The 18,954-nt window shown below is 45.0% G+C and overlaps 1 protein-coding gene across 2 annotated transcripts in view; it reads left to right on the top strand.

Moving 5' to 3' along the window:
- The window catches only part of RAB40C (RAB40C, member RAS oncogene family), a 61,252-nt gene extending 44,074 nt beyond the window's left edge, over positions 1–17,178 (top strand). For both annotated transcript variants that reach the window (XM_030577757.1, XM_030577756.1), the window contains exons 5-7: positions 10,362–10,439; positions 11,633–11,855; positions 13,829–17,178. In XM_030577757.1, coding sequence (XP_030433617.1) covers positions 10,362–10,439; positions 11,633–11,855; positions 13,829–14,109 — 582 coding nt within the window. In that variant the 3' untranslated portion in view covers positions 14,110–17,178. The remainder of the gene's footprint in view (positions 1–10,361; positions 10,440–11,632; positions 11,856–13,828) is intronic.
- Positions 17,179–18,954: the final 1,776 nt, after the last annotated feature.

Here is an 18,954-nt window from a genome sequence, read left to right as displayed (position 1 = left end):
GCTGCCTTTGTATCGAGATTAAAACATTGCAGAATGATGTCCCTTTAAATAAATTATGCCCGCTGTTTCTCATGAAGCTGGCTTCATGTTTCAGGAAAAAGGCCATTCTAGTGTAAACTGCTCTTTAAGAAGCCAAGCAAAGGGATGGGACTGGTTGCATCAGAAGGCTGAATTTGCTGCAAGGATGGGCTTTGGTGCATTAATTTCTTAGCACCACCTTCTGGCTCTTGAAAGTGCTCCTACAGACTTCGCACTAGGCTGGCACCTCTGCCCTTTCCTCTGACTGAAAGCTACCATTCACCAGGAGCCGGGTCTCAGACTCCTAGGTATAAATGCCAAGCAGTCGCTTGGTCTGAGAAGCATCTCCTCTTCAGGGAGGTTGCGCTTGACTGTGGTGTGGAGAATGAATGGAGTGGGGAGAGCAAAACCTCTGTGAAAGTTTCCTTAAGAAATTTGGTCCTAATTACCATGGACTGGAAAGCCATCTCAGCATGGGAAGAGAATCTGCCTTGACGATTCCCTTTCCCGTACCATACATCTTCTCATTCAGCCTGAGCTCTGGATTGTGAGAGGAGATTAGTCTGCGTTAACAAGGAGGAATCATGTGTTTTGAACACTTTGCTGTAACTCCAGATTGCACACTATTAGCGTTTGAGTCACTGGACTTGGTAAACAACATTACACATTTTTATGGGCCACTTCAGCTGGGCACATGCTTTGATCTTCTGGAAAAAGTCAGTCATTGGACGTATCAGGATTCAAACCTCATTGTCCAAGATTAGCCAATTTCAATATTGGACGATGAAGAATAGTCCCCTTTTCAGCCTAAGCAAACAAGCCCACCTGACTAGGTGGTGCTTGGAGCCATGGACACATGATTGGAGTACAGTAGGGCAAGCAACAAAGCCACGCCATCTCCTTAGACAAGGAATAGGTGATTTAACTCACTTGGCTACGTACTGCTTTAAAAAGGTTAAAAGGTTTGTCTAGGCTTGAAGGAAAGCAGTACCAATTAAGAGCCTCACCAAAAGGGCTTTAAAATGCAGTAACAGTGATATAGGCCAGTAGAACATTAGGCTAAATTCTTTAGGCTGTGGTCTGAAATGCTGCCTTTGTCTATTAGTGTTCATTAGTTAACAATCGTGCGTTTCTCCCTAATTGAGTCTTCATCAGAATTAGGAATAGGCTGTTGCAGGCAGTGTTGCCTAGTGAGTAGAACAAGTGACTCTTGGGACATTTGCATTCTAGTCCTAATTCTTCTCCTGAATGTGAGAGAGCTACAAGGCACTCCAGCCTATCTGTGCCTCCATTTTCTCATCTTTGAAAGCCTCACTATAGGCTCCCCCCAGTACTTGAACAACCTCTTCTTAAGTAGCCCTATATCTACCCCTGAGCCCCCTGCCAGTTTTTTGTGATGGTAGAATGTCATTTTTTCTCTTCGCTGTTGGATGAAAGGTGCATACAGACAGGGGAAACTGACTACAAGGAAACAGAAAAGCACAGTAGTCACAGATGGCAACATTTTCAAGAGCATCTAAGTCCCATTTTCAAAGTGGTTTGAGCACTGTGAAACTCAGGGAGATTTAGGTACTCTTGTAAACTTTACCCAAAGCTCTGTCAAACACGCACTCAATTACCTAACTGGAAATACTTTTGTCTCTAATCTTTTCTGTTAATAGTGACCTTGGATGCTACAAATAAGTTACAAACTGTTCAGATGGAATGTGTGATTAAGTTGGTGTCCTAACTTGAACAGCCCCCTGTTGCCCCTCCCCATATTTGGGATGGGGAAGATCCAACACATGTAAATCACAGTCTGGGGCTGTGCATCTTGTAGTAGATGCTGCCATTCCTGTCGTAATTGTGCCAAATAGCTCACCACCTGGAATAATTGTCCACTGAGGGTACAGCGCTCTAATCTTTGACCTCTCTCCAGCTTGAATTTCTGCATCTACCGCAGAAAGATCTTCATGGAAGCTATTCTGTAGTACCTCAGTGTTCCTAGCCTCTGCTCTCACTACATGAATTTAAATCCTTGAGGCAGGGAAGAATGAGGAAGCATCACTGAAACCTGTGTGAGCAGCTTCCCGGCAGATGCTGTCAGTGCAGCTCAGACTTTGGGAATTCAGGCAGAGAAAATAAATAGGAAAGAAGTAGTGTGTGTTGATGGCTAACTCAATTGCTGTCATGTCAGAAGAGTGCTCCTAAGAGACAGGCTAGGACGTCTGGAAAAGCAAACTGATCACTGCCTTCTGGGGCTTGCTTGCCGTTCCTCACCCTGCCCTTGCATGCTCTTTCTGATTGAAATGGGAGGGTGATGAGGGCTTTAGCTCTTCACGCTTGACAGCTAGCTGTTCCAGTTCCTATTTCTCCTTTTTTCTCATGCCTTTTTACAACTTCATCTGCCACTCATGTAACTAAGGGCTGATCTACACTAAGCTGTAAGTCAACTTAAGTTATGCTATGTAAGTTACATAACTGAAGTCGATGTTACTTAGATCAACTTACAGCAGTGTCTACACCATGCTGTGTCAACAGGAGGCGCTCAACCACCGACTTAGCGTGTCTTCACCAGACCCACTAAATCAACACTGCTGCATCACTCGCAGCAGTGCCAATTTAGCTGTAAGTATAGACAGGCCCTCAGCTACTTAGACCCACCATACTGATTTAACATCTTGGGGCTAGTGAGTTTGGACTGTACATAGATGTTCAAAATCCTACAAGGTTGTATTCTAGTCAGAAGTGTGAGCAGCTAGCAAAAACCCTCGGTAGGCCTGTAGCTGTCACTATTATGGCTCTTGCTAGTTGGCATTTGTACCTCGCGCTAAAACGCTCCTGACGTTAAAGGGTTACGTGTGTGAATTAGGCTCTCTCACTCTGCCAAGTTAATCTGACTTTTTGTTCATGACCAAGCTATCAGTTCTGGAATTTCTGGCTTGTTCTTCAGTAGCACCTCTTATTAAAGGATCTCAAAGCATCTTTCTACATAAACATCAGTCAAGCCTCAAACACCTTGTTTCTACTACTGACAAGGTGGACATTTATTTCCATCTTATAGATGGGTAAATTGAGACAGAGGAACTGTGACTGGGTCAAGGTGACCATCAAAATGTTGCAAAGTCAAGAACAGAATCTAGGGATTCTACTCCATCTGCTAGACCACATACTAAAGAAAATAGACTTTGCCTAGAAGAGAAATAGCCACCAGTAGCATACCTTAAGGCATCTGACTGCCTCTGAACTGATCCATGTTAAGCCTGCCATGGTGCAGTTAGCAAGCACAGCCATGGTTTCATGATATTTGAATAATTGTAGATATGTGGCAGTGTCCACATTGCAGTTGTAATTGTAGGGGGTTGCATTGCTGATTACCGTTTTGATTTTCAAATTTGTTTGCAACCTAGTGCGTGTAATACCATTTCTCGGGGCTTAAAGCAAACAGCTAGAGCAAGGGCCTGCTATCATTGTAAACTTTCACATCTCTGACAGTAGTGCAAATACAACCTAGTCTGCCAGATCAGAGTGACCTGGGAAGCATTTTGACTGTGATAACTTTTGTGGCACATAACTGAGCATTAAGCACGAACAAACCAGCTTCATTAGCTGAATTTTCAGAATTCTTATCAGTTGGGATCTACTAACAATCAGTAGAGCGCCAGTCTTCCCCTCCCTTCTGCAACCAGGGAGTTGGCACTCTAAACTGCCTTCTTGTTCATGGCACATCTTGTGTGACACTCTCACTTGGGACCCTCTGATGCCTGTGAAGATCAGATTCCGCTTACACTAATGAGCAGAAATTGCATCCTGTTAGGAAATCACCAGTCCTTTAGAAATGCAAATCTTGGTTTTGAAGTTGTTTTTATTTGCATGTGTGTGTATTAAAAATAAAGCCCAACATTCAGGGGGATGACTTAATACAAAGTAGTTGTTAATGTTGTTTAATTAACCATTGCAGTGTCTCATACAGTACACATAGCATATTTAACTGTGTTTAAGATGGTGCAGAAATCTACATACCATTTTGGCTTCTAGTCTTTTGCCCTTCTCTACTGTAAATCGTTCTAGTCTGATGCTCACAACTAGTGCTCCTAAGCTTGTTATAAGAGTAGTAGGGAGTAAACAACAGTGCAGCAATCATGTGGCTCTTTCAAGTATTGGATAGTTTCTAGTCTGGGGAGGAGTCATTCTTTTCAGCACCCTTGTGGATGCCAATAACTAAACTTGTTTCCACAGACACTGTGGAGACTCGACCAGCCATCCTTCACATTGGCTATAATACACAGAGATTGAAAGAATGTGCTACATAAATTGTTCCAGACAGCTGTCTGCAGTTCATTTTTAATATGCATTCTAAGATTATTCCATGGGCAGCCTGGATCGGAGTCTCCAAGCTGCAGCCATAACACAATAAAAATATTGCTGAGCTCTGCCTAGTAACAACATTTCTGATCACCCAGTTGATGGTTTAACAGTATTTGGTGGGATACTGGAATTTTTGGCACCTTTTGCTGTTTCTCAGATGCTGGCTGTGCTCTGCCTTACAGCTGGTTAGATCACAGCAGATATATGGGTTATGTCAATCACTCAACTCAAGCCAAGGTGAGAGGAGGCGGCAAAGGACAACATGTAACTGCTCTGATTACAATAAATGCCTTCAGTCCTCCAGTTCAGAGGATTTTTCTATCCAGGTTATATGCGGCTTCCCCTGAACAAGAGAGAAGGATAGGTGCTCTTCCCAGCCTTCCTTCCCACCAGCCTTCTAGGGAGAGGGTTGCTAATGAATATCAAACTCCAGACAATCATACTTTTAAATAGCATGCACCAGGGTTAAGCTGAGGCCTTTTGCAATCACATAATTTCCTAGTGCCTTGTTTTTCTTTGTTTTCTTGTATTTTTCTCTCTCTCAAAGAATCTCAAAAGCTTGTTTTCCAAGCCACAATTTGCTCACTCATTAAATACTCAAAACACCATAGCAGAAATAACATGCATTGCATTGGTAGCCAGAACAAACACCCTGTCAAGACTTCATAGATCTTCACTCTTCAATAGGCCCAATCTAGTCCTCTCTAGCTAATGCAGTAGCAGCAGCTCTCCCTGGGACTCTGATTTCCCCTGCAATTACAGGACTTTCCTGCCGCCTCCTCTTGGTTATGCAGAAATACCTTTTGGTGGTTGAGTGAAAATCAGCTTTAACTTCAGCACAGTTAAAATGCTTTAAAAATAAATGTGTAAGCACACTGCTTTATTATACAATAACAAATGACCATTCCTTTTTCATTGCATGTATGTGCACATGTACATGACATGGACACTTCCACTTAATAGAGAGGGAGAGAGACAAGCACACATTCATTCTTTGTGTTGTACTGGTGATACGTACGCATGCCAAAAAGCCGAGCAGCACTTCATTTTCAAAATGCATCAGAAAATGTGGAATGAGACAGGCTTAGGACTGCATCAGTCTCCTTCCATCTGAAAAATGAAGGTGAGTGAATTGATTGTGCAGGACAGGTAGGAAGGATGATTCTCTGGCTAATGTACTGCCTTGGGAGTGAGGAGATCAGGATTCAGTTTCCACCACTTCCTGTGTGATCTTGGACAAGTCACTTAATCTCCCTGTGCCTCAATTTGCTCATCTGCAAAATGGGGTTAATAAAAGTCTTTTACCTCTGAGGAGCACTGTCAGGTTACAGACCTTTTTTTTTGGTGAGGTGTATGATGATGAGAACCATGTAAGTACCTAGAGTGACAGACTGTACTACTTCTGATTAGCAAATAGTTATACACTATGGCATTCTTCTGTTCGGTAAAGTAACCTAAGAAATTCCATACAGAACATTAGTTAGTGCGGTTATAAGTTGGAAAAGGGAGGCATTCAGTGAAGCAATGTCTAAGTTAGGATTGCCTGTGCAGCTCTATCCCAGGCCCCATTTGCATGTGTGCTTAATAATATGGCTCTGCCACTGTTTTTTTGTTCCAAATGAACAGAGACAGTAGTTTCCAAAGCACACCTGCCGAACTCATTGCATGGTCTGTAGGGTATCGGGCACTGGGCAGAACAAAAGGTAGGAGATTTTTAAAAAGAAAAAGATGCCTCATGCAGATAGTAGCATGCATCCTGTGCAGAGAAGAAGAGTATGTGCTTATTCTATCCTAATGCACATACAGGGGAATGGTGGCAGAGTGAAGGATCACAGACAACCTTAACTTTGGTATTTCTTGATTTCACACTTGGCAATCTGAACTCCAGTCCATGTGTGCATGGAATTATAATATAAAGTACTTATGTTGACAGTGGAGGAATACTTACTACTTTCTTGAAGTCAAAGCAAGTATATAGCCTTGATCTTTCACTCAGCTACTGATAGTTTGGCACAATCTTCCTGGTAATGTATTGCATTGATACACAATATTCCTCTTTGGGAGCTGCCATCCAAGATCTCCAGTGTTTAAATATGCTATCCTACAGCATATGTCTGGCAGAAAGAGACTCTTGACAAATTAGACCTCATGGTTGTTTCTACTGGCTAAGGGAATTTTGTCCACAAGTAAACAAGACAGCTGCATAATGTCTTCTGTCTAATTGGTTTGCAGTTTAATTTTTTTTTAAAAAAGAAATCCCACTTTCTGCTTCGTTAAGGAAAAGTTGTTTTCTCTTTTGGCTGCCTTGATTTATGAAGAAATCATGGAAAATCCCCCCCCTCCCTCCCAAAAAAACCCCCCCAAACCAACAAACAAACAAACTAAAAACCTGTATGTTTACTTTTGGGAGCACCTTAATTTTTGTCTTCTCTGTTTTAGTAGATGACTCCATAGAAGGCCACAGAACTGGAGTGATTTTTTTTTTTTTTTAAATCCTTACTTGATAGAAACTTTGCAAAATTGTTGAAGAAAATTTTTTTCTGCCCCCTCCTCCCTCTCCCCCCTACATACATACACTTTTTTGATCTCACTGCCTGCTATTTATGACTAAAAATAATTATCAATCAGGTACTTTAGGCAAAACCTTACATTTTTAAAATGTTAACTTTTTCCCACTTAGGTGATGTAAATAATGCAGATGGTGGTGATTTTTAACAACTTTCTCATGACCTTAAGCTTTGGCACACTGGGCCTTGGACAGATGTTCACATTTCTGCAGGCAACAGAAATTCCACATTAATGGAGACTAATAAAGAGGAGTGGGCAGGCTTTGTAGAGGACAGAAGATACTATGGATCAGGGCTATTGAACTGTATAGAAAGGGGAATTTAGAGTTGCTTTGAGAGATATTGAAGAATATAGCAAAAACTGGCCAGGCCCTGGCCCTTCCCCCACCCCAACCCCGAAACACTCTCCATAAGCAAGGAAACCTATTTAAAGGGAAGTCCGTTGTGAAAACACGTGTTCAGCTGCACCAAGCATATGTTTTCCTTGCGCTACCCACAACTACAGAAGGGAGGTAAATATTGCAACTGCTTTATAAAATGGCTGGCAAATTTTGACTAAACTAGACAATAACAGTGGTACATGGTACAAATACTGACATAGCTAGAATGCCCCAGCAGGCATCACTCCAGTGTAATCCAAACCACATGCTCTGCTCCTGCCCTCAGAGAACAGGAAGGAAAATCCCACCCCCTCCCTATATCGCTTTGTACAATTGACCTGGTGCATTATGGGATTTTGTTTAAAGTATTGGACGTAGAACAAGGATCTTGGAAGACTAGGTGGATTTGTGGTCTGATCTGGTACAGTAAATCCAGTGCTTCTAACTGAATGAAGCACAGATTTTTGTGCAGTAGCACCAGTAACCCCCCGCTCTGTTGGAATATCCTGTAGGTCAGTTGACTTCTACCACTCGGTACACTGAAATGTCATTGCAGTCTTCAAAACTTCACTGCACTGCTTACAGATCCAGGGTAGAGGTGAGGCGAGACTCTTTTCTCACTAAAGGGCAAGTTGTTTTGATTTGGGGCACACCTTTTAACTCCAACCCAAGACCTGACTGTCCTATGGGGACATCTGCTGCATTTGCTTAGAAGCCTGGCTACGCTATTCCTGCCGCAAGACCTAAATTTTGTGGCCTGGACCTGTTTGTCTTGCACTTACATTGGCCTCTGACCATTTGTATCAGTGCTGGATTTTTTTCCTTATGATCTAGTTATTTCCAGCTGAGCCTCTGTGTCATAACAATGTTGGTTCATCTGTTCCTACTCTAGTTCCAATCACTATCTTCCATTGTGACTCTTCCTATGCAACCCAGTTACAATAACAGTAGCAGCGGAGCTGTAGGAGTAGATTACCTTGAACTTCCTATTTTTCATTCAAATACCCTTGGTGAGAAAGGGGGGAGAGAGAGAACAAATAAAGTAGAAGCATTTGAAAGCGCTAGCATCAGGCATTAGCTGCCCTTTAAGAAGAATCTCTGCATCATTTAAACGTCCGCTCACTTTCTGGTAAATGCTTTGAAACCAGAGGTGGTAAAATGTGTGCTTGTAGGGTCAGACACATCGCTTGGTGCTGGGAGTACAGGAAAGCCTGGAACTGGACTGATTCAGTAAGAAACACTAATTCAAGTTTTCTCTAATATGTTCCACTATGGACTCATTGTATAGTAGCTGTCATTAAAAAGGCAAGATTTGCCCAACAGGTACCACACAGCAACCATTACAGTTTCCAGATGAAAGTACAGGGCAGGAAATGTGATATTTCAGCTACTAGGCAGTAACTGTTAGCAACTGGCAGCTTTTTGATGGTGATCGTTGTCACTTCAATGGACTACCTGGAGCTAAAAGCAGCATTGTATAGCTACCTATCTAGGCAATCCATTGCAAGCAGCAGGCTGTTGCAGAACATGAGAACAGTAATTCTGCCCTTTCCTCTGATGAAATAGTTCATGCTTTTTATTTTTATTTTTGAAAGAAGGGACAGATTTCTTTAGGATGTGTGTTCTCGTCAGCTGTTGGTGACTGGGATGCTTTTAAATGCAACACTGCCCGCAGTTAACCTGAGATTCTTCCCTCCTGGGCCATCTTTAGTCTTCCTCGTAAGCTTTATATTCTCTGTTTTGACTCTAATGCTTTTACCTTTTGATGATATATCTTCCACGGCTGGCTTCTTTTCACAATTGTCGTCTCCTACCACCAAGACGGCCTTATCGCAACCTAAACATAAACAGGATGTATTGCAAAGTGTACTACTTCGGCCCAGATGTGTGGCCTGGTCCCTTGAATCTTCAAAAATAGTTAGCGGTTACTCCGGTGTAAATATCCAGAGGAATTATCAACAAAGTCACCTTCTCTCCCATCACACACAGTCACATTTATATCTACCAGCTTATTTGCTTTCTTTTGTCGCAGCCTCCGGGCAAGGCATGAGCTTAAAAATTGTCTTCCTGTTGAAAACCAAAGGTCCATTCAATGAAGGTTGCTCTGCTCTGACTGCAGGACTGAGGAAGCTTTATGGTGAACTATCAAAAATGAAACTGAGCTGTAAAACTTCGCTAGAGAAGGTAGTATACGCACCGTATGACTTATTTAATGCTCTCTAGTACAGCAAAGTCTCTTGCAAAGCCATGCCTGTCTGTCACAGGCATTTATAGTGCCCTCGTCGTCATGGTAGCTAAGTGCCATCAGCAACCAAAAGATCAAGACAGGGAGCCCATTCATAAAACCCAAAAGAGTAACCTAGGGAATGTCCCAATGCCTGGTTTGTCCCATGTGGATGCAGCCAGAATGGTGATCTGTCCTGCGCACACAATGCACAAGTGACAGTTGTTTGGGAGCTTGCATGGTACCATGTCTTATTTAGTCTAGTCCCTTGCTTTCCTGATTGGTGAATTCACTCAAATGTAAAGTTTTCTCCACCAAAAGAAAGTCTGGACAGAGAGTGAAACCATTCTTGGCAAAATAAGTGCAGGCAGTGTGCTAGATGTGCTGTACTGGTTTAACTTTGTCAGCTTTGTTGCCAACATATCTTCATGTGAAGTTGTTCTGTGTAAAAATGACTCAGTTTCCACTTCAGATAGTCCATTTAAACATGCTACTGGGCAGCTCCTTCCCCCATCCCCCAAACTGCTAGTCTTGTAAACATACCTCCTGGGCTGGTGTCAATCCACTGTGTTCATCCTTGCCCATATGTCCTCAGTCATGATAAAGACTGCTGTTGGAAGTCAAAATAGAGTTGGCTGTCTTCCCCAGGGCAGTTTACAATATCCCCATATTTTAGAGGACCAAGGTAAGCAGTATTTAGTCTCTCGTGCCGAGTGTCCGTTTCTTTCAGCTGAAAAATTCAGGGGAGAGGGATCTTTCCAGCTGCATCTCCCTTTCAGTTTGCATAGCATGAAATTCAGCAGGCTCACATTTGTTTCCATACAGGGAATTCTCTTGGTGTATGACATCACTAACCGTTGGTCCTTCGATGGGATAGACCGCTGGATAAAGGAAATAGACGAGGTAAGTGTGACACTGCAACTTGTTTAGGTTGTGTTCATACAGCATCTATCACAATAGGGCCTGGTGTGACTACAGTAATATAAACTCTGCAGCTTCTGGTACCAGCACAGAAATATCATTATGCTGTAAAAGTGGCAGGTCCCCTTGGATGCTGAATAGCCTGTTCATGCTGACACCTCTGATTTTACTCAGCCCCACAGATGGCACTTGCTGGAAAGCAGAGATTACAAATATAATCAAAAGAGACAAGGTAGGTGAGGTAATAGGATCTTTTATTGGACCAACTTCTATTGATGGAAAGGCAAGCTTTTGAGCTTCGCAAAGCTCTTCTTCAGGTCCAGGAAAGGCAACCAGAGTGTCTGTGAGCTTGTCTACACTGAAAATGCTGCAGCGGTACAGCTGAAGTGCTTCAGTAAAGATGGTACCTACACTGATGGGAGGGGTTCTGGCACTGGCATATGTAATCCAGAGTTGGATTCCAAAAAGCGGTAGCTAGGTCAATGTGAGAATTCTCCCATCAACTTAATGCTGTGGATTTTTCGCACCCCTGAGCACTGTAGTTATAGTGACCTAATTTCCTAGTGTAGACCAGGCCTGGGCTAACTACAGGTTGAGGCAAACTGTTCAGCATAAGGGGTTCACATACACTGTAGAAGGCCACTTAAAACAAAGTGAGTAATTGAGGGTTAGCAAGCAGTAGGGTGTGTTACAAACTGTTGTAATGAGCCACAAAACCAAGGTCTGATGCAGAGGAGTAGAAATCCCTGCTGTGTCCAGGAGACCTTTGGAGGCAAAGACGGACTACCCTGTGGAGAGAAAGTACTTGCAGTTCCCTAGTCAGAGAAGAAAGAAAAGCCTCTGTTGCTATCCACTTTTACCAGGCTAAAACTGTGCAGACAATAGGGAGCAGGATATCCATACAGCTGAGTTGTGGGCCTGTTAACCAAGGATTTTGGGGCAATGTCCTGTAAAATCCATGAGCGGAAAGGTCTGAAATGGATTAATCTGTATGAGGAGTCCCTCCTTAGACACCAGCATTATATCACAGTGGCCAGTCCTAGCAGAGGCAGTTTTGCTTCCTCATGTGCCCTTTGATACTGTAAGCTAAGCAGCCTACTAGTTATAGTCTGTGTTCACTGGTGTGTCAGTGAGTTTGATGCTCTATTCTGAAGATGAGCCATGGTCTTTTAAAGCATGCTCCAGGTGTCCCCCGGATTTTGGTTGGAAACAGGCTTCACCTAGCCTTCAAGCGACAGGTGCCCACGGAGCAGGCCCGTTCCTACGCTGAGAAGAACTGCATGACATTCTTCGAGGTCAGCCCACTGTGCAACTTCAACGTGACCGAGTCCTTTACGGAGCTGTCTCGCATCGTGCTAATGCGGCATGGCATGGAGAAGATCTGGAGACCTAATAGAGGTGAGTGGAGACCTGCTCTTGCTGTGCTGATGAGGTGCTCTGTGGGCAGAAGAAACTGCCCACGTTGAAGGGGTGGGCATTTGCCTTCCTGCTCGGAAGAGGCAGTATTTAATAACCATCTGGGGACCTCCAAGCACTTTACAAACACAAAGTGCCTCAGTCCCCACCCACCTCTGGGAGCTCGGCAAACGTATCCCTGCTTCACACAGAGAAACTGACGCACCAAAGGTAAGTAGTGTGTCCACAGTCACAGAATCAGTTGTTATCAGAGCTGGGAATAGAACCCAGGAGACTGGACTCAGTTCCCCTGCTCTAACCACTGGGCAATGCTGCTACTGTATTCGAGCACACCTGTGTGACCACTCCGAGCTGTGGTGATTCACTAGCTGAACTCACTGTCTGACGTGGCAGCCCACTAGTGCCAGTTCAAGCCAGAGAAGGCTTGAGTAATCCAGTCCTGAATTTTCAGTGCTACAGGCCCTTTGCTCTATATAGTACACTGTGTGGTGAGCTTAAAAGAAGAGGCACCTCAGTTGGCCTGTGGTGCAGTGTTGTGTGTGAATGAGCTCAGTCCTTTGATAGGCTGGGGGAGAAAGCGGCACTTGGCTGCTGGCTCTACTCCAGGTGAGGCTCGTTCCACCCTCTTCCAGATGTGGGGGGGTGGCTGCAGTGGAGGTGGCAGGGATTGTTGGTACGCAGTACCCTGGGGAGGAAGAAATAGGCTGTCATCCCCTTTTATGGTGGCACATTTTCTCCTGCAGATGGTGCAGGGGGGTGAATGAACCTAGGTATCCAAGTGTGAGCCAAGTCCCATTATCTTAGACACTCTCCCCTCTGTCCTGGGCTCTGACTAGCCATCACTGAAGCGCTGGTGCGTCAGCCAGAAGGGATGAGAGAGTCCTTCTCTGCCAAGGCAATGGTCAAGGTCCCTGTAGCTGGGCCTGCTAGCACACTGCTGTTTGATGCATATGGAGTATCAGTGAGATACTAGAGGGGATTCAAACCCACATCTTGATGGAGGCAGAAGGCAATGCTGCTGCAGTTTCTGCAGGGAGATACCTTGCTCTGTGGTGAAAGCTTTCCCTGCATCAAGAGCCAGCATACACAGCTGGCTTGATTTAAAGATCAAGCCAGTCTAGTTCCTCTGTTGCCCTGCTAAACAACAGTAAAGATTTAAAGCTGAAGTCCTCTGTGCACTGCAAATCTATCCTGAACGCCTTCCATAGGCAGGGTCTACAGTCTTCGCAAGCTTCTTGTGCCCCTTGCAAAGCCACAAAGCAGTGCTATGCAGGCTCTGTCTTTGGGCAGACTGAAGATAGGAGTGTGCCCCCGTGTGGCCAGCTGTAAGGAAATCCCGCATGAGCTGGGGCATTCACAAAGCAGTGTCACATGCTTTTTACACTGAATTCAAGGAAGTAAGGGCTTTCTCAGAGAGGCTGAGTCTTGCTCTAGCTGTATGGGGCTGGCAGTTCTGCTGGATGATGGGGTCAGAGTTCAGAATAGCCTGCCCCTGGGCTTGTACAGATTGAACAGGTCCCAAACAGGAATGTGCTCTGCCTCGCCCCAGCAAGGCTGTTGCCTTTCTCCAGACCACATCTGCTCTTTGTATCTTGGAGTGGGAAGAAGGGGGCTGTGCAATTCAACTGCCAAACACTTTGCAAATACTGACTAAATGAGGCCTCGCTGCACTGTATGGCGGGGGTGGGAAGGATTGATTATTGTGCTGATGGTTTAAACTGAGACTTGGAGGCAGAGCTCAGAGAACTTGGAAGTCCTGTCTCCTAGTTCCTTATTTTCACCATCAGATCCACAGTCTCTAAGGCACTGTATTGCCACCACTAGTTTCTCCCTCCCTAAGAAATGGGTGGTGTACAGTGCAGGCGAGGTGTGCAGCAAGGAAAGCTCTCTTCCTGGAAGCACCACCTGGGTGTCACTTGCCCTCTGACTGTGCTTGATTCTTTCTCTACCGACAGTGTTCAGCTTACAGGACCTCTGCTGCCGTGCAATAGTCTCCTGCACACCGGTCCACCTCATTGACAAGCTGCCACTGCCTGTCACCATCAAAAGCCACTTGAAATCCTTCTCCATGGCCAATGGAATGAACGCAGTGATGATGCATGGCCGGTCATACTCCTTGGCTAGCAGTGGGGGCGGGAGCAGCAGCAAAGGTAACAGCTTGAAGAGATCCAAATCAATCCGCCCACCGCAGAGCCCCCCACAGAACTGCTCACGCAACAACTGCAAGATATCTTAGCAAGACTGTAATGCTGTGCGCTCCAAACACACCCACCCACCGATGTACAGATGTTTGCACACGTAACCCTTTTCAATAGGATCCTTTTGAACGTTTCTGGGTCACTTTTTTGATGACATGCATAGCTTTGGGAAACGAGTTCAGCTTAATGTTCAGACCATCATATCGACTGGATCCCACATTGCTGGTAAAGGGGACGGTGCCAAGTGAACCTTCAGGAATGCTTTGGGATTTTCCTCAGCCTGTGTGGAAAACTCAGCAGCTGCTGGCATGGGGGAGGGACAAGCTCGTCCAGTCTTGGCAGAGGAGGGGATTTAGCGGAAGATCAAGAGGCTTATGGGGTGGTCAAGGGAGAATCTGTGCTGCAATTGTGCTGCAATTGTAACTCTTGAACTCCCAGATGCATTGCTGGTGCGATAGTGAACAGTGGACTTCTAAGAATAAATGGGGCATAAGATGATGGCAAATTCTACCTGGGCTTTAACCTGCCATTGACAAAAAAGAGGCAAGAGTTGGCCAATTGGGAATCTGAAGGAAGCAGTCCTGCTTGCCTTTCATTTATTTATATAAAAATTATAGAGAGATCTCACTTTTATCTTTTTTTTTTTAAGAAGCAGTCAGGGAAAATTTTATGCAGCCATGTAAATAGAAGCATGGGACCTCTGTTTGCAATGCACCAGCTAAGGGGGAGGAAAGGAGAGGGGGGATTTTAAGGTGAATATCTACAAACACTTTGGGGGAATTGTACAAACAGGATTACTCTGTGTTTGTTTGTTTTAAATACTATCTATGCGAAAGGAGAGAGCGATTTGTATGCTACACTCCAGATCCTTCCTTTTCTGAACATTCCTGGTAACAAGGGTGAGGGCCTAGGAGGGGGCTGGGATTTAAATGTAATAGTGAGAGGGACAGAGGCTGATTGTACTCTCACTTAAATCTAAACCCAAATAGAGTTGCAGCTGTGAGGCTGCCGTGGCCTGCAGGAGCCTGAAGACAAAGATTCTGTCAGACCAAATATTAGAAACCCAAAAGTCAGCTGGTACCAGGTTTATTTTCCCATGACAGGCAGCATCTTCTCATGTGAGGTTTGTTGATCAGTGCTGGCCTTGAGGAGCTGCAGGCATAGAAGTAAAACACTTCTGCTGGGCCTGCAATGGAGAGAAACACACAGCTTGATCACAAGCTCCCTTCTGGGGTCACTGTTCCTTCCCCCATCCTCCCCAGTACTGCTATTTGTCCCTCCCAGTCTTCTGGGCCATAAGGTCAACCCTCTAATAGGCACGGAGACTTTGAGCAGGCCCTGAATGCAGGGTCCTTTCTGCACCTGTAAATATCCACTTCACCTTTCCAAGGAACATCTAATCTTCTAGCATTGCCCATGGCTCCTCTTCTAGATGGGGGCAGGAGAAGGGAGAACACACTTCACACTGGAGTGTGGCATATTAGAACTGACCAGGACTCGAGCACTAGTAGCCATTCTAAGTGGTATTAAAATGCAGCCTTGCTAGTCTGGAGTTTGCCTGCATTGGATGATCAAGACAGCCATGATTACTGTTCAGTGGCAGGAAAACATGAAGGCAAATGCACTGGCTTGTTTTTATTGTCACCAAGGTTTTCACAGCTTCTAGAGCAAGCAATCTCTCTAATTGGCAATGTGCTTGGGATAGGCATGTGATGTTAGAGAAATCCCATCTAGGACAATAGCAGCAGCTTCCCTTACTTAGTCCCATAGCAGTAGGACTTTTAACTTTCCACTAGAGCTTCCAGCAGAGGTAGTGCCCAGTTCTTGTTAAGCTAGAGAGGCTGATTACAGTTCGATGCAAGTTCAGTCATAGGTGAGTGAGACCAACAAGACTTGTAATTTTTCAGTGGTTTTCAGGGTCATCTAACTGTATGAACTGCTTTTGGTTGCTCTGTTCTGCCTCCACTATACCTCCCTCTTTATTGGGAAACTAAAACTGGCACGTCTGCTCTGAGATGCTGGTGCTCTATTGTTACCGCCTGTCTCCCATTAGCAGCAGTTCTCCAAGGCCAGGCTTAGTCTGTCACCCTAAAGCAGCTTGTTACGTGGGCAGGATGAAGCTGTTGCGTTTCCTGCACGGCTGACCACCCACTCTGTTCAAGCAGCAACTAAAAGACGGGTGGCAGGGAAATGGCACAACCCCTTCCCACAGCAGCACTCCCTGCTGTGCCTTTCCCTTCCTTCCCTGACAGGGTCTGGAGACAAAGGAGTTTCTGCACACTCTCAAATCCCAGAGGACAGATTTCACAGAGAGCCCAGCTGCAGGGCTATAAACCAGGCCACCAACGAAGCTCAAATGAGGGAGAAGGAGAAAATAAACCGAGGGCTGGGGGTGTCTTTTGTGGCCATGGTACAGACCAAGAACTAAAGCTGTAGTCCTATTCAGTGCCGTCGCGGGGAAGCCAGGGGATTTCTAGAACCTGTCAGCAGTACTACACCCACTGCTCCATGTCACTCAACAGGGAGCAGGAGCAGCCAGGCAGTCTAGGGATATATGGCTAACAGGTGATGGGAGGCAGAACACACCCCTATCCATCAGTGTAAAACCCTCTCTGAATTTGGTTTCCGTTAGACAGTTAGTTGTGGCAGCCCCTCAGCAGCCTGTAACTCACCTACGTTGCCTCTTCCATATCTAATATCTGGTACACGCAGCTGGTGTGAGGAGGAGATGGAAGATTCCATTCTGCATGTCTAGAAACTCTTCCAACTACCTGTGGATGGTTTATCCCCTACAAATAAACCCTCTCCCATCTCTTCTCCCACCGTACATTTTCCCCTGTACAATCTCAGCAAATCCTGTCCAAAGGAAAGATTCATTGATCTGGAGTGTCTGCTGATCAAAACTGAACTCATCTTGTTTTCTCCATTTGAAAAGAAAGCGGTTCTCACATCTGATATCAACACTAGTCTTTAGCTGCTGTCTGATACTCGGACCATTCCAATGTTATTTTGGACTCTTTCTTTTATTCCTTTGTACAGTCAGTGTTGTTCAACTGATATACATGTTTTGTTTTATATAAATTAAAGTCTTTTGTTGTTTTAAACTACCAGGCAGGATCTGGACAATCATATCAGTTTCAAGTGGGGCTGCGGTTTTAGCAGGTCTTTAAGCGGGGTTTTCTGGGGTTGCTCAAGGATGAGGGTGGGATGTGGCGGGGCTCATGGTGATTGGGAGCTTGCCAAAGGGGGGCCGTTATACCAGTGTTCCCAGGATTGCCCTTCCCAGCCATTCAAAAATCATGAGATTTGGCTTACAGGTGATGAGATTTCAATTCACATTTGGTTTTGTTCTTTGTCTTTCGGTGTTTTGAACCTTTGAGTCATTTTTCAAAAGTGTCTAGTCTCCAAAACATGTTTTTAATGTTTAAAGAAAAACATTGAAAAACATTCAGTCTCCTGAGACTTGTGAGAAAATCACAACAGTTTGCAACGCAGGTGTTTAAACCCCACATCAAGCCCACATAAGCTCTGACTCATGTTGGTTACAAGTGGTGTAAAACTCACTCTATGCAGCTACATCAGTTGCTGGCCACCAGAGCTTCAATCCCAGGTAGGGATCTTCTTCTGCTTTGTTACATCTGGGGTAACTACTCTGATAGCTGTAATGGAACTATCCAAATTGGAGTAAGCTGCTAATGAAATTGATATAAAGATAGATTCAAAGTGAATTTCGAAAGCAAGCTATAAACAAAGTGGAGGCGCTGTCTTGTGACTTCATAGTTTGCCTCACTTTCTGTTTTTGTCTGACGATGGCAAATATTGCAGTCACTACACTCCAGAGTGAACAGGGGCAATCAGAGAGATGGGGTCACAGAGCATGCCGAGACCCTCAGCTAGAAGAATGGCCTGTATGGTCATCACTGGGGATGAGGCTCTTAGATCCCAGAGAAGCAGTCACTTTTGGGAAGAGGGACAGCTTCTCTTGGCCTGATTCTTTTCTCATTCACCCCCTAAGGAAGCGGGGGACACTGGCCCTCCTTTTGACCTGCCTCTTCTCCCCTTCCCCCCACCTCCTCTGTAGGATTATATCTCCACTTTGAACCCAGCCTGCCAGGCTTGTTTTAGCAGATTAGTGCTTGCTGGGGGAGGGAAATCAGATAACAGCTGAAGCATGGAAAAACCCCATAATGGGGTAAAAGCCTGGTCAGGGAAGAGAGAGCAAACATGCCTCTTGTTTTTCAGGCAGGTTCTCGAAGTACCCTGTGCAGTCTCACCCCAGGAGCCTAAACAAAGGACTTGTGTGATTTCAGGTGGTGAAGGATCAGCAGGAGTCAGTGACTCTCCAGCAGTAGGTTCTGTTTTCATGCAGATGTCCTTATTCGGAAAGAACAAGGCAAGAAAACTGCTCAGGACAAATGATTAACACTGTGCCCGCTAGCCTCTTTCTGCCCGAGTTCAAATGACTCTCACAAACAGCTCCTTGAGCCTCACCCCCCATGGAGAAGTAGGCAGGAGCAGCATGTTGCACTGGGATCACTTTACTAATTTCCCAACTCTTGTGAGAGCTGGTGGTTTTCTGAAAGCCCCAGCTCCTGGAGTCATGTCACTAGGTAAGAAATGGTTTTCATTTAAACAAACAAACTCTGGCTGGAAGCGACTGGCACTGAAGCTAGGCTGCTTCCCAGAGAGGGGTGGTTTGTCAGCCACTACACATAAGTGGTTTAACATTGCCAACAGCAGGAGTGAGTGATCTAGTGGCGCAGTGCCACAGGCAGGCACAGCATGCTATAGAAAACAACGTGCTAGGCTCTGTAGAGCCACACGTTCTGCTGTTTAGTATGTGCTTGGCTGTGCTGCTGAATCAAGGCCTTAGTCTCATCCAT

Source organism: Gopherus evgoodei, chromosome 10 (assembly GCF_007399415.2).
Source record: "Gopherus evgoodei ecotype Sinaloan lineage chromosome 10, rGopEvg1_v1.p, whole genome shotgun sequence".
NCBI lineage: Eukaryota > Metazoa > Chordata > Testudines > Testudinidae > Gopherus > Gopherus evgoodei.
Note: the sequence above shows the minus strand (reverse complement) of the source record. Positions and strands in the feature narration are given on the sequence as shown.